The following is a 15,748-nucleotide window of genomic DNA, read 5'->3' as shown; positions in this document are numbered from 1 at the left end:
GATAACAGATTTCCTTATATGTTTTGGGTGGTTAGTGCATATATGAAGGTAGGTGTGATGATCCATGGGTTCCTAGTACATGGTTGTCTGTAGGGTTCCAATGCTGAAGCTGACTATGGTGTCCAGGAAGTTGATGCTGGTGTGGGAGTGTTCCAGAGAGAGTTTAATGGATAGGTTGGTGGTAGCTGTTGCAGTTGTGGTGGGACTCTTAAATAAAACCCCCTTTGACTGCATAACCCTAGTTGTCATCTACCACCCCACAATGGAACCCATATAGGGTATCATCAAACAACTACAAACCATACTCATTATTGACCTCATCCCAAAAGAAAATTTTCAGAATCCCTTCTTCTAGCCTTCAAACAATCTTTCATCCTTTCTGATGTCATCATCAGAAGAAAGCTCCCCACAGACCGAGGCACACCAACTCAGAGGCGCCAGACCCTGCCAGAACAGATACAATATCTGCAGACATATCTCCATTGCTACAATCACCAAAACCCTCCACAATACACCTTTCAAGATCCCTGAGTCCTACACGTGCCTGTCATAACATATGGTCTATCACATTCAATGCACTGCATGCCCAATGTGGGTGAAACCAGACAATCACTGTGCTCTCAAATGAAGACATAGGAAAGTGATACAAGATAAAAACACTATTACCTATGGGTGAACACTTTTCACAAAGCGATCACTCTATATCGAACACTCATCCTCAAAGGATCCCTACACAAGACTTTCAAAAGACAAGCCTGGGAATTTAAATTCATAACTTTTCTACACACTAAAACTCAATCTTAATAAAGACACTGGATTTATGGCTTATTAGAACAACTATAATCCACTAATTCCCCCTTTTTATCCTATGACTACAGGGTTATAACAGGCCACTTTACCTTGAATAGTCCCTTAATATGTGCTAACTACTTATGCTAAACTAGCTGTTCAACCTTATATTTAGCTGTGACACTCTGAGTACCTCTCCCAGACCTGAGGAAGAGCTCCGTGTAGCTCAAAATCTTTTCTCTCTCACCAACAGAAGTTGATCCAATAAAAGATATTACCTCACCCACCTTGTCTCTCTATTATCCAACACGGCTACAACCAGGGCTGGCTCCAGGCACCAGCCGAGCAAGCTTGTACTTGGAGCGGCAGATTCTACAGGGAGGCATTCCGCTCAATCCTAGGACAGCATGGCCTTTTTTTTTTTTTTTTTTTTTTTTTTTTTGGTTCGTCGCTCTGGCCACCCTGTAAGGGCGGTGGGGAGTGCCCTGTTGGGAATGGGCTGGCCGCTGCATCTGCCCTAGCCAGTACCAGGTCTGCAGCAAGCCTAGCAGCCCGTGTCCTTCCCTCTCCGCCGACCGGAGCAGCGTGGAGCCCGCCCGGCAGGCGGCGCTACAGTTGGGGCTGTGTGGTGAGCGCCCCGCTGAAGCCCTGACCGTCCCCCTTCTCTCTCCCCCCGCTCACTCCCCTTTCCCTCCACTAGCCTGGGCACGTATATAGCGCAGGGAGTCCACCAGCACCCTGGCTCCGGCCACCCAGCAGATTTCCCCCCCGCCCCCGCTTTGCTGCTCCGGCCGCACCACGGGTTCTCCCCACCCCCACTTTGCCACTCTGGCCATGCTGCAGGTTGTTGGGGTTTTTTTGCTTGGCATGTGAAAAAAGCCAGAGCCGGCCCTGGCTACAACAATACTACATATGTCAGATAATGCTGCACAGTTTACAACTTCTCTTTATTTTGGAGAGCTATGTTCCATACCGTTCGAATTGTGCCTGCAGTACTAGAGATTATTTGACAGCTAAGTATTTGGTTCTATGAAAATCTTAATAGAAAGGAAAGGTTAAAAAGCATAGCACAAGAAATACAAAAGGGCAAATAATTGTATGTTTACCTTTTTACAGGGACATCTCCTGTCTGCTCATCCACATAATCTCTTTTCAGCTCCTCAGGAACATCACTGTCACTGTCATACTCTTGATAGGCACTCTTCTCCTGTTCATCAGATTCATACTATTAAAGAAACAAAATAGCTTTCACTGTGTTTTTAAAAAAAAAAAAAAAATTCCCTGAACATCCATTTTAAAAAAAATGAGTAGTGCTTTGTGACTTCTTTCCTTTTAGTTCTGCAACAATGCAACAGTGTTATTTGTACCTTGACTGAGTTTTCTGTACCCAGTGTATAATTAAAAATTGTCTATCTGGCTCATTAATAATATGGAGAACTTACAAATAAGAGATTGACAATGGACAAAAAAACAAAAACTTTAACTAGATTTTAAAACCTGCTTCTATTCCAGATGTCCTGTAACAGTAAATATTTCACTTTTTCTCCTAATCACTGTTTTCCTCCTTGCCTCAATATTACCTATGTTATTCAGATATTTGACATAATTTATTATTGCCTTTTTAGTCAGTAATATGCTGCATAGTTTATATAAAATCTAAATTGGTCGACATATTGGCAATAGAAAAGGCAGTGTAAAACCACTAGACTGAGTAAGAAAGTACCAAAACAATAGGCGATTATGAAAACTTTTGGTTATTTTGTGTATCCCCGTTTAAAAAGTAATCTTTTCCATGATGTGCATGTGTTTTATAGACATTTTGAAAATATTAACAAAATATTTAAATCGCTTTTAAAATCAGTTCTAGTACATTCAACAGGACACTTCCACAGCAGTATTTTTCAGTTTGTTGGACTGGTACGTAGTGATGTTACACAGAGCCACTTTGACTTTGCACAATTGTTACAAAAACTTGATTACTGCAGAAACACTGACATTTATCTGAATATTTCTCAGGATTACAATACAATATCATGCATTTTTTCTTCTACAACTTTACATGCATGTGAAGCAGCTTCTTCAAATCTGTGTACATCAAATCCATGAAAGTAATTAACATGCATGACACACAATATACAAGGACAGTGATCCTATATCTTATTTTAACAGATACACCTTAGACAGCCCCAGAAAAAGAGTGCATACTATATTGTGCTCTCAAACCTGCCTAGGGAGGTTGTGGAATCTCCATCTCTGGAGATATTTAAGAGCAGGTTAGATAAATGTCTATCAGGGATGATCTAGACAGTATTTGGTCCTGCTATGAGGGCAGGGGACTGGATTCAATGACCTCTCGAGGTCCCTTCCAGCCCTAGAATCTATGAAATATTCTTCAATTATGTAATCAGAAACTAAATCATACCAAATGCACAAGTGAGCATAGCTAAGGATTGCAATCTTGATTTTAGAGTTTCCCGATTCTGCATGCTTAATTATGCAACCTGAACAATATCAATGTATTTTAATGTAAAATTTCCATACTTACTTTTTAAAGAAAAAAATACATCCTTTATCTGGAATGTTTAGCTAGAAAGCAGTGCAGCACCTTGTCCCATGTTTACATTGAGGGAAAGCCTCATGCAAACATCTGCCTGCCTAATTCAATATGGAGACTGTAACCCTCGCCTTCAAAATAAATCCAATGTAAATTTGAGTATACAGCTAAATTAGCCAAGCACATATAGCTCAGAATATCATGTAGTCATGGTTAAAGGGACATTATGAATGTGAACTGTAATCACATTTTTAAAAACTAAAGTAAAAAGTAACTGTAGGCACTAAAGCTCTTCTAGAGCATCCTGTCATTTGTTTTTATAAATCACATTTTACTATTTTGCAGAAAACCTCTTCCACTGCTAACAGGCAAATGAAATACTGACACTTCATGGCGTGAAGGATAATTTTGTTTTCCTCAGACCCAGAAAATTTCAGTCTGATAAACTGAAAGATTTGGAAAAAAAAATTATGAGTAATTTAGAACAGGGAATATTCCAGCAGCCTTAACTATAATTGTCCCTAGAACACTAGCTATAATGTATTCAAACAGCTCAACATGTGAGCTCATAAAATAACATGTGCTTGAGACCACGCAGACAATAAAACACTATAACAAATGTTTATAAATTAGAAAAGCTATTTTAACTTTCCAGACTATTAGATTAGCAATTGAATTACTTAATTGGTAACTGCATACTACAAGCTGAGGCATAATCAATTAAGGGGAAGAAAAATAAGTATTTCATTTGTGCAAATTTACTAAAGTTTTGCTATTTTTCTAGCTATTTTTCTATTTGCTGTTTTGAACACTGCTAAATTAAGAAATTAGCAACTAAATCAGAGATTAATTAACCACTGTAACATTTGTCTGAAGTTAAATTAGATGTCTTAAATAGAGTTTGTAGAGGAAAAAACCTTTCTAAACGGAGATATTTTCAGAATCAAAATAATTTTTAATCCTAATATGTTTAGTAAATTACTGTCAGTTGATCCAAACTGAGGTGCTTTAAGCTACTACTTATGTAAGAAAATGAGGTTTCTCACTAGTCTACTATTTGTTAACACAGAAGAGAAAAACAGCCCAAGTTCTAAGGCAAAACCTGGTTCCCCGCAGAGCTACTACACCAGCGCTACTGCAATCTCAGGATTCCAATACACTACTTGGCTACGCCAAGACGACTTCTGCCTCAGCTTTGCCCCAACCCACACAAAGGGTCACAAAGACAGCTCTTAACGAAGCCATGCTGATTCCACTGAAGATAAGGATCCTAACAGCTGATAGGGGTTTCTTGAAGGATTCCTCCCTGTGGATCAAACACTCCGGACAGAGAAAGCAATTCAGACACTCAATGCCCATGGTGATTCAGATGATGGAACCACCAGCACAACCAGGTTTTGCTAATATTCTTATAATATGTATGCCAGTATTTCTTATATACGTGGGTTATCACTGAGGGATTTTGTGGAAGCAACACATTTTAAAGGAGGGGGGGCCTTGGACATCAGGAGTGGAATCTGAAGCGGAGGGAGCAGCATAGAAAAGAGAATGGTGATATGACAGACAGTGAACAAATAGCTGTCCTGATTATTATTTCTAAAAGAGAACCTTGCCATACCACATTTTCAGATAAATGGAAACCACGATTATATCAATGCAGATTATTTTAGGAAGAAACTAACCCAAGGTGTGATAATTAGGAGATAAAAGGGAGTTTTTTAATTAATTAATATGAAGAATTAGTCATCTATTCAGAAATAATCTGCCTTGGCTCAATTAAAACCCACTAACTAGGCGATCATTTATTGACTGTAAATGTTAAGAGTTCTGGTATAGATTTAAGAGGATTCTTGTGTGTCAAATATATTAATCTGGAAGGAAAAAAAGAAGAGTGTTAATTTCTATTTGTTTAATAAAATACGGGCATTTGAAAAATGATTTTTGCAGAGTAAAATCATATTACTTTTCATTAGGAAAGTTGAACAATGATACTGTTAAGCAGTAACAGTAGTTTATGGTTGCAATTTAAAGGAAAAAAGCTTGTTTCTTAAAGTAAATAATAAATCATAACTGATAAACCATAGAATCTCAACTTCCCTAAAGGGTTCTTAAAGTAACTTCCAGCTAAGGTATAATCTGCTGTTTATAACAAATAATCTAAAGAACATGACTGTTGGAGCAGCAAAGAATCCTGTGGCACCTTATAGACTAACAGACGTTTTAGAGCATGAGCTTTCGTGGGTGAATACCCACTTCGTCAGATGCATCTGACGAAGTGGGTATTCACCCACGAAAGCTCATGCTCCAAAACGTCTGTTAGTCTATAAGGTGCCACAGGACTCTTTGCTGCTTTTACAGATCCAGACTAACACGGCTACCCCTCTGATACATGACTGTTGGAGGAAGTTCTGGTATCCTGGTGGCTAGTAGTAATTACAATTTCACAAGTAGCCAGGTAACAGTCTCTAACAACTATGTTAAGATAGGTTAATTACCAATTAAAGTTACCTTGCATCTGAACGGACTACCAGTTTTCCCTCTTCTGGATGGTAAAGACTATAGCTCATTTTTCAGTAGATTAATACACAGTCCTGCCTAACCACATCTTGCTAAGTACACAAAAGGTATCTCCTCCACTGTATCAAAATGAACTTTGTTAGAGTTTGTGGAGTTCCTTTGGCTATCAAAAGCCACTCACTTTTGTCAATGCCAAATATTAATTCGCAACTTCTTAGCTTTTTTTTTTTTTTTTTTAATTTGGGTGGTTGTTAGTAACCTAAAATCCACACCTAGGCACCTATAACAAATGGCTTGCTTTTTAGAAAGGTTGGAGCACTCACAGGACATACTGATTTCAAAGGAAGCTATGGATGACACATATTAAGGTGATAACTATGGATGTAGATGCCTAATTTCAGGTATCCAAGTTTGAAAATGTTGGCCACGCTGACCTCTGTGTAGTTAAATAGAAATCTTCTTACTAAAAAAAAAAAAAATCACACTGTTACTGCACTACAGATCATTTGACATAAATCTTTAGACTTGTTATACTCCCCACAGACTGCTTTTACATTTTAGAAGACAGCAAACAAAATTGTGAAATGAAAGTGCAATAACTGCCTGAAATAATTACAAACTTAAGTGCTAAAAAGTGTGCCCTAAAAAAAGATCAGTGCAGAAACTGCAACATAACAAGACTGTCTGGCTCTCCCTGCCCCATAGAAAGATATTTTCCCTTTTGCCTGAACCAATGTTTTTTCTTTAGAGCTGTATTATACAATATAAATCCTGATCTTTTTAAAATATCAGCTATGTCAGCTCTTTGTAGTACTTTGTGGGGAATGGAGGAAGGCTAGTCAAGTGGATAAGGTACTGGACTGGGCCTTAGGGGGGAAAAAAGACGGTTACTCACCTTTGTAACTGTTTTTCCCCCGTCCTCCAAGACGGCAGCGAACTCTTGGCGGGAGTTTTGAGGGAGAAACTCCATAAACTAAACTACCTTCACCCAGGTGCTATAATTATTGCAGCTAAGCAAGGCTTGTTGCTTTGCTACCCAGAGCTGCAGGGCCTCTGCAGAGTACACCTGGCGGCCAAACAGGTTCATTCGCCAAGCCTCTTTTGGTTTCGGGGCTGGCGCCCGCTGGCCATCGTATCAGAATCGTGGTCCTGAGCATAAGATCTGCGCATGTGGGATGACACGGATGCGTGTCCGGATGGCCATGGAGGTACTAAAAGAAGGCACAGGCAGAGTCTCTGACTCTATCGGACCTTGCCCAACTTGGCACCGGGAACCGGCACCAGGAGGCGTACCGGTACCTGGAACGAGATCCAGACCCGCAACCAGAACGGTGCCGGGAGGTTGACCGAGATCTCGAGGCTCGGGGAGAGGCTACAGGAGTCAAGGTACCTGTCACGGTGCCGGGAGTTGGAACGGTGCCGATAGCGGGTCGGCGAACGGGATACCGACCGGTGCAGCGAGTGCAACCAGTACCGATGAGGAAAACAGCACCAGGACTGCAAGTGGTGTCGGGCGTGCCAACAGGATCTGGAGTGTCTGCGGGACCGTGATCATGAACGGTGCCGCTCTGCTGTGCTGACAGAGGACGGTCACATGAAGAGACTGTATTACCCGCACCGGCGGTGCCGGGGTCAGGCAGCATCGACTCTGTCATGGCAATGAGATCCCTCGCCGTTGGTAACGTCTCCGGCGTGGAGGGAACAGCAGGCTCAACCACAGTGCATACTGGGGAGCTGTCAGGCACCGGATTCGACGGCCCTCGTGGGACCGGGATCGACGGTACCGAGGTCGTCAGAGCTTCGGTAGGTGTCGGTGCCGGGCGATCCGAGTTAGACGAGCTCTCTGGCTGCGGTGCCGTTGGCACGGAAGCAACAGGAGCAGTAGCTCAACCACGGCGCATGCCGGGGAGCCGTCAGGCACCGGATTCTACGGCCCTTGTGGGACCGGGATCGACGGTGCCGACGTCGTCGGTGCCTCAGCAGGTGTCGGTGCCGGGCGATCCGACTTAGACGAGCTCTCTGGCTGCGATGTAGGTGGCACGGAAGCAGCAGGAGCAGGGGGCTCAACCACGGCGTGTGCCGGTGAGTCTTCAAGCACCAGCAGGAATCGTAGGCTCTCTCGACCTCGGAGGAAGGGAGCGGTGCCGAGTCGACTTCGGTGCTGGCGACGGCCGGTGCCGAAAGGCCTTGGCAGTACCGGCGGGGTCCGGTGCCGAGGAGGCGCTTCTGCCAGCCGCTTGATCATCGCTCTGCGCCAAAGGTGGAGGGGTAAGTGAAAGTCCCGCTCCTTTTTGTTCTCGGCTTAAAAGCCTTGCAAATGGGGCACTTAGCTGTCAAGTGTGATTCCCTGAGGCACTTCAAACAGGAGTCGTGTGGATCTCCCTTCGGCATCGGCTTCTGGCAGGCCGAGCCCATTTTAAAACCCGGTGAGCCGTGCATGGGCTCCGGCACCGGGTTCATGGAAGGGGCTACTTCCTGAACCCCGCTAACAATTACTAAACTAACTATGTTAGCAAAGAAAAAACGTATAACTATACAAATATATATATAAAAGGATTATAACTGCATAACTATATACGAGAACTACGAGTAGCTAGGGAAGTGGAGGTCAGCTAAGCCGCGCTCCACTGTTCCAACGACCAACACGGGCGGTAAGAAGGAACTGAGGAGCGGGTGGGCCGGCAGGGGTATATATCAAGCGCCATGATGGCGCCACTCTAGGGGGCGACCTGCCGGCCCACTGAGTTGCTAGGGTAAAAGTTTTCCGACGAATGTGCACGCGCGGCGCACACACCTAACTGGAATGGATATGAGCAATCACTCGAAGAAGAAATTTTTTTACACTAAGCTGTTCAGTTCTTGTTGTTCGTTAAGTGATTGCACATGTCCATTCCACTTCAAGTAGTGCATAGCTCCAGAGTTGGAGATTTTTCCTTTGGTGGTACCCATTGGGGTAGCGTGTGCATCCTCAGTCACCTCATACTGCTTCACAATGGTATAAAGGGCAGAGCCTCCCCAGACCCCCCTCCCTCGCCCGAGTTCCTTGTAACCTCCTGTGATTGGTAGTCTGAGTGCTTTGGCTCGCTATTGCAAGTTTCTCCCTTTGCAGAGCAATTATCTTCCTCTCTGTGAATAGTTCATTTAGTGGTATTCATTAGTGTTAGATTAGCATAAAGTATTCTTTGTTATTTTTCCTGCAGAGCTCGTCTCCTCTTATTCACAAGGTACTCCACCCAGTATGGAGGTATGCCTTGGTGTCTGGGTTTTAAGCGTTGTGCCAGCTCCAAGAAGTCTGTACCAGTGAGTGACCCTCATTCCACCTGCTTGAAGTGCTTAAGTGAGGGTCACACTCAAGATCACTGCCAGATTTGCAGGGACTTCAAACCCTAACCCAAAAAGGACAGGATGAGACTGCATCACATTCTCATGGAGGCCCCCCTGCACATCCACCTTCTGAACCCTCCCAGTCAGGGCCGGCGCTTTCATTTAGGTGACCAAAGCCCTAGCATGGCCTTGCCAACACTAGGGAGCTAGGATTTGGGGGGAGGGAGGCGGCATTTTGCCATCCTCGGCAGCAATTCGGCGGCAGGGGGTCCTTCTGCACTCTGGGTCTTTGGCGGCAATTCTGCGGCAGGTCCTTCACTCGCTCCGGGACCTGCTACCAAAGTGCCCTGAAGACCGGGAGCTGCAGAAGGACCCCCCCACCACAGAATTGCCGCCAACGACCGGGAGCGCGGAAGGACCCCTCACCTAGGGCACCAAAAACCCTGGCGCCGCTCCTGCTCCCAGTTCCAGCAGGCACTGAGTACTTTGGCATAGGTAAGGAGCATCCCTCTGGACATCGCTTCTGGAAGTCAACACGAATCCCCTCCTCTAGTACTGAGAAAGAAGCACAGAAGATCAGACTTCCATTCACCAAAGATTGATGTTCCTGGAATCAACCACCAGTAAACAATTAGGACAAGGTAGAGCATCATCTGGGAAGATGACCACGGGTCATCCACTCCAGAAGTGGTACCTGGGCCATTGAGACCAACTCTCACTGCTATGCTGATTCCTTTGGTGCAACAGCAGCAGCACCATGAAAATCTCTTGGTACTGACACTGCCGGTGGGGTATGCAGCAGCACAGGACCTACTCTGCCTCCTGGTGAGCTGCCTCAGACCCCTCTCAGTTCCTTCTTACCAGACACACACTGATATAGAACAGAAGGAGGGCAGGTCATGGAATGAACATGTGCAACGCATCTTGAAGAAAAAACAGTTACCTACCTTTCGTAACTGTTGTTCTTAGAGCACTTGCTCATATCGATTTCATTCTAGGTGACTTGCAAGCAGTATCAATGGAGGTGGGCTCAGAGTTCACTGTCATGTAGCTTGTAGTACAGCTCTGCCAAAGTGAGTGTCTTACAGCAGCTGAGTCAGTGCGCAGTGCAAAGCGAACGTATGGATGGACGATCAGGTGGCAGCCCAACAGATCTCTTGGATGGCATCTGCGCAAGGAGGGCCACAGAAGATACATGTGCTCTAGTGGAATGAGCATCACAGTCGCTGGCAAGGGCATTTTTGCCACCTTGAAGCAGTGGCGGATGCACACAGTGATCCAACACAAAATTCTCTGTACTGACACCAGGTAGCCCGTCATCCTGTGTGCAACAGCAAGAAACAACTGTGTGGACTTGCGGAACGGCTGCGTTCTATCGATGTAGAAGGCCAGTACCCATCTGACATTCAGCGTATGCAACCTGCACTCCTCATCTGATGCGTGAGGCTTCAGACAGAGGACCAGTAAATCAATGTTCTGCTCTGGGAAACAACCCTGAGGACTCCTCAGGATGAATGCACTTGTCCAAGGTCCAACATGCGAAGCGCTTGCACTTGACTACATAGGTAGCCCTGGTGGAAGGTTTCCTGCTGCCCAGCAGGACTTGTTGGACTGCTGCAGAGCACTCCCACTCGTCTGTGTTTAGCTATGGAGAAGCCACGCCATCTAGTGTTGGCAAGGCCATGCCAGGGCAGTGAGAACAATTCATGCTCTGTTTTGCTTCATCTTTAGCAGAACTCTGTGGGTAAGCGGCACTGGCAGAAAGGCGTACATCAGCGCTTGGAAGGCATACGACAGGGAACCCTTGCCCCCACCATATAGGGAGCAGAACACATGGCACTTCCTGTTCTGCCTGAACAAAAACAGGTCCATCTGGGGATTCCCCCACCGTCAGAAGATCAGGTTAACCACCTCTCAATGGAGGGACCACTCGTGGTGAGAGGAGAAGGTCTTGCTGAGGCAATCACCAGGACATCCCTGGTTTGAAGTAAGTGAGCGGCCACCAGGTGGATGGCATTCTGCTCATAAAGGTCCCAGAGGCTGAGCGCCTCTTGACACAGGGCCGAGGACCTGGCGCCGCCCTGCCTGTTGATGTAATACGTCACGGCTGTGTTGTCCGTGAGGACCTGCACCACCTTGCCTTTCAGCTGGGGCAAAAAAGCCTGACAGGCCAGTTGCACCGCCTTGAGCTCCCTGATGTTGATATAAAGAGCTAAGTCATGCTGCATCCAGCAACCTTGGGTGCTGAGCTCGCCCAGGCTGGCTCCTCAGCCCAGATCTAACGTGTCCGAGAGCAGGGTATGTAATGGTGATGGGGACACAAAGGGAACTCCCTGCAGCACTTACTTGGGGTCTAGCCACCAGTTCAGGGACAAGCGGATGCAGTCCAGCACTGGGACTGCTCAGTCTAGGGGATATCTGCTGGGAATGTAGACTGTTGCTAGCCACGTTTGCAGGGGTCATGGATGAAGCTGGGAGCGCCTGACCACGTACATGCATGCTGCCATGTGACCCATCAGCTGCAGGTAAGTGCGGGCTGTGGTGATCAGATGTCTCCTCACATGGGCAATGAGATCCGCCATGACCTGAAAGCTGCTTCTAGAAGAAAGACCCTGGCTTGCATGGAATCAAGAACCGCTCAGAAAAACTATTTGTGCTGGACTGGCATTAACATGGACTTTTCTGTGTTTATTAACAGGCCCAAGTCGTTGAAGGTGGAGCATACCAGATTGAGGCTTCTCTGCACCTATCCCAGAGTCCTACCCTTGATGAGCCAGTTGTCAAAGTACGGAAAGATCTGGAGCTCACTACGTCTGAGGTGAGCTCACTACGTCTGAGGTAAGCTACTACTGGTGCCATGCATTTTATGAACACCCTGGGGGCCGAAGACAGGCCAAAGGGTAGCACCATGAACTGGAAATGGCACCCTGCCACTAGGAAACCCAGGACACAGACGGTTCCCTGGGAATATGGAAACATGGAAGTAAGCATCCTTTAAGTCGAGAGCAGCATACCAGTCCCCAGGATCCAGGGAGGGGATAATGGAGACCATGGAGACCCTATGGAATTTCAAACTTCTTGAGCGACTTGTTGAGGCCGCGCAGGTCCAGGATGGGTCTGAGGCCCCACTCTGGCCTTCAGGACTAGGAAGTATCAGAAGTAGAATCCTATTTCTTCCATGTCCTGAGGAACTGCCTCCACAGCCTCCAACTGCAGGAGCTTATCGACCTCCTGAACTAGAAGTTACTTGTGAGAGGGGTCCCTGAGAGGGATGGGAAAGCGGGGGGGAAGAAGGGGTATCCATAAACTGCAGGGTATGGCCCCGAGCTACTATGTCCAGGACCCAGTAGTCCGAGGTAACCCGTGACCAAGCAGACCTGCAGGGAGAAAGGCAGTTGAGGAAACAAAGGGCAGGATCTGGCCAGCTGACTGGGACATTAGTCTCGAGCGCACCCTCAAAACAATAGCTTTTGGGCCCCCGGGTGTTTAGCGGGTCCGTGCTGGGCTGGTGAGAGAGATCTCTGCCAGTCTCACAAGACCTCGACAGCGGTGGAGGCCGGAATGGCTTTCTAGCAGAGTGCTGCGTATGCATGCCCAATGAACGAAGAATAGCCTTAGTGTCCTCTTACCCGTGTAGCCTGCCATCCATTTGATCAAATAGCCCAACTCTGTCAAACGGAAGGTCCTGAATTGAGGCCTGCATCTCTTGTGACAGACCCGCTGTTTGGAGCCAGGAGCTGCATCACATAACCACCGCCGATGCGACAACCCTCGCTGCCGAGTCCGCCGTGTCCCATGCCATTTGCAGGGAGCATCTGGCTGCCGTGGTCCCTTCTTCTACCAGGGTACCAAACTCCTGAGCCTGACCTCAAGGAAGGGAGTCCTGGAACTTTTGGAGACTGTCCCAGAGGTTAAAATTCTATCGGCCCAGCAGGGCCTCATGGTTTGCCACCCAGAATTGTAAACTAGCTGTTGAATAAATTTTTCTGCCAAATAAATCAAGTGTTTTGGCTTCTTTGTTCTTGGGAGTAGAGGCAAATCATTTGCCATTTGCTTGTCCTTCTCGTTGGCCGCTGACACCACTAGCGAGCCCAGGGGAGGGTGGGTATACAAATACTTGAAACCTATGGCTGGCACAAAGTACTTTTTCCTCGGCCTGTTTTGAGGTGGGTGGGATAGAGGACGGGGTCTGCCACAGAGCCTTAGCAATCTTGAGGACCCCATAATGTATCGGAAGAGTGATCCAAGTAGAGGGTAAGGGGACATTGAAAAGGGTGTCCCCCTCCTGCTCCGCCATCTCCTGCACTTCCAGCCCCAAGTTCTCGGCCACCCACCTGAGAAGGGCTTAGTGTTCTTTAAAGTCATCCAGGAGGCTGGCTCTGGAAGGTCCTGCAACCGCCTCATCTGGGGAAAAGGAGGATGCCCTGGCCACCGGTGGAGGCACTGAAGGCTTGGCAGACACTAGAGATGGAGGTTTGGGAGTGGGCATCAGATCCTCCACCCTGACCTCAGAGCAAGCTTCCGGTACCAGGCTGGTGCCGGTGGGGCTGTCAATCTTCGCTCTGACAAGAGCACAGAAACATACTGTGAAGGGTGCATCATCATCACCAGAACGCCCCATGCTCGCCAATATGGCCACTGTGTTGGCCACTGGCCTTGCTGCCACTGCACTGCCATGGACAGCAGAACAGTTTCTGGTGCCCAATCCCATCGCGGAAACTGGGACCGGGGGCTGAACTAGGCCTCCGTGCCAGAGGAACCAATCTCTGGTGAACAGGGAGGAGCTGTCGATGCCTGGGTCTGCTAGCTGGTCGTGGCTACTGGTGAGCACTGATCAGGCATAAGCAACCAGTGGCTCTACTGAGGAGAATGGTCCCAGTGCCAGAGAGACTGGCATTGGCGGGTAACTGTGCCACAGAGACCGGTAACATGAGGGGGAGCAGTGCCACCGTGCTGGTGACCGAGACCAATGTCTACATGCGGACTGGTGAGAGGGCGAACAGCATCGGTCATAATATGAGGAGTGTTGACCCCGCACTGGGAATAACATCTTAGCATTTACGAGAGTTTGGAAAACCAGCGGTGCAGTTGCAACTTGCCACATATTGCTTGTCCGGCAACCAATGGAGAGGTCTTAACGGGTGGCTTGTCCTCACAGGGAGCCTTAGCCTGGTCCTGTGGCACCGGAGACATCATGGGAGCAGATGCAGACCTGTGCTCTCTGTGCACCTGGGCCTGGAATGATGAAAGTGCAGGCAGGGTAGTGGGTCCCATACCATTCACCAGAGTCAGCGATGGACCTTTGAGATGGCTAAGAGCTTGGTGTGAAGTCCCCACTGGGACTTTAACTATCAGCTAACTATGCACTTAACCACTACTTAACACTAACCAGAACTGAATAAAGGCCTGAAGTCCAATGGAAGAAACCACTAGTTCTTGACAAGCAAGAGAGGTGCTCCCATAGGCGGGAAGAAGAAACTGAGAGGGCATGGGCTGGCAGTGCCTGATCTACCACAGCGTGCGTGGCATTCTAGAAGGCGCTACAGCTGGCCCTACAGGTACCATTAAGGCAAAAATCTCTGATGGCCGCACACATTGCCATGCACACATCTAGAATGGAATCAACATGAGCTTGCACTCCAAGAAGAACAGATGCAAAATAGGTTAGTAACCTTTTTTTCCTCCTTCAAGTGAATGCACAGGTCCATTCCACTCCAGCTGACTCTCAAACAGTTCAGTCCAGAAGTGGGTTTCAGAGTCTACCTGAAAAACTGAAAAAATACTTGTCCAAACATGGCATCATTTCTGGAATGCTAAGATACAGTATAACGAGTAGTAAAGGAATGTGTTTATGACCAAGTTACAGCTCTACAAATGTCTGCTACAGTTACTTTAAGCCAAAAGAGCTGCAGAAAATGTTTGACATTGTGTAGCATGAGTACATTGGCAAATGTCATAGCAGAAATGTGTGCAGGACAAAATCCAGGATGAAATCCTCTGCATGTAGACTGGAAGGCCTGTCTGCAACTGACATAAGCAGCTAGGAAGACAATCTAAAACACTAGTCCTGTCCAATTAAAAAATCCAACACCCTTCCAACATCCTAAGCATGGAGCCTCTTCTCATCCTTATGAGAACTCTGATGGAACCAATCTATAGGGCTTTTTATTTCAGTTGGAACAGAGAGAATAGAAATGTTGAATAGAAAATCAGGATTGGCAAAACACTTCTCTCTGTTTTGACCACAAGGAGAATCATTTCCACTTCAACAGGTGGAGTGTTTTGCACATTCCCCAAACACTCCACCTCCTGAGATGTAACCATGGACTATCCAGGCTGTAAAATGGAGAATGGCTGGGTCAGGATATAGCATATGATTGGGGGTCCTGGAAGATCAAAAAAGTCCTGGCAGAGAAGCTCAGCAGACTGTCGAACCAATGCTAGCAAGACAAAGCCAGAGCTGTAAGGATCATGTTCTCATGATCCAACTTCTGAACACCAGTAAGGAAAAGACTGAGATTGGTGATACAAAACTCCCAAGGATGTATCGCCTCTTGACAAAGA

General features: G+C 46.7%; 1 protein-coding gene across 3 annotated transcripts in view; it reads right to left on the bottom strand.

Annotated features, from left to right (window-relative positions):
- Positions 1 to 15,748, bottom strand: part of VPS50 (VPS50 subunit of EARP/GARPII complex) — a 187,432-nt gene that overhangs the window by 61,581 nt on the left and 110,103 nt on the right. For all 3 annotated transcript variants that reach the window (XM_050939528.1, XM_050939530.1, XM_050939529.1), the window contains one exon: positions 1,896 to 2,014. In XM_050939528.1, coding sequence (XP_050795485.1) covers positions 1,896 to 2,014 — 119 coding nt within the window. The remainder of the gene's footprint in view (positions 1 to 1,895; positions 2,015 to 15,748) is intronic.

The sequence above is a fragment of the Gopherus flavomarginatus genome, chromosome 2 (genome assembly GCF_025201925.1).
Source record: "Gopherus flavomarginatus isolate rGopFla2 chromosome 2, rGopFla2.mat.asm, whole genome shotgun sequence".
Lineage (NCBI taxonomy): Eukaryota > Metazoa > Chordata > Testudines > Testudinidae > Gopherus > Gopherus flavomarginatus.
The sequence above is the reverse complement of the archived record's forward strand: the minus strand, read 5'-3'. Positions and strand labels throughout refer to the sequence as shown.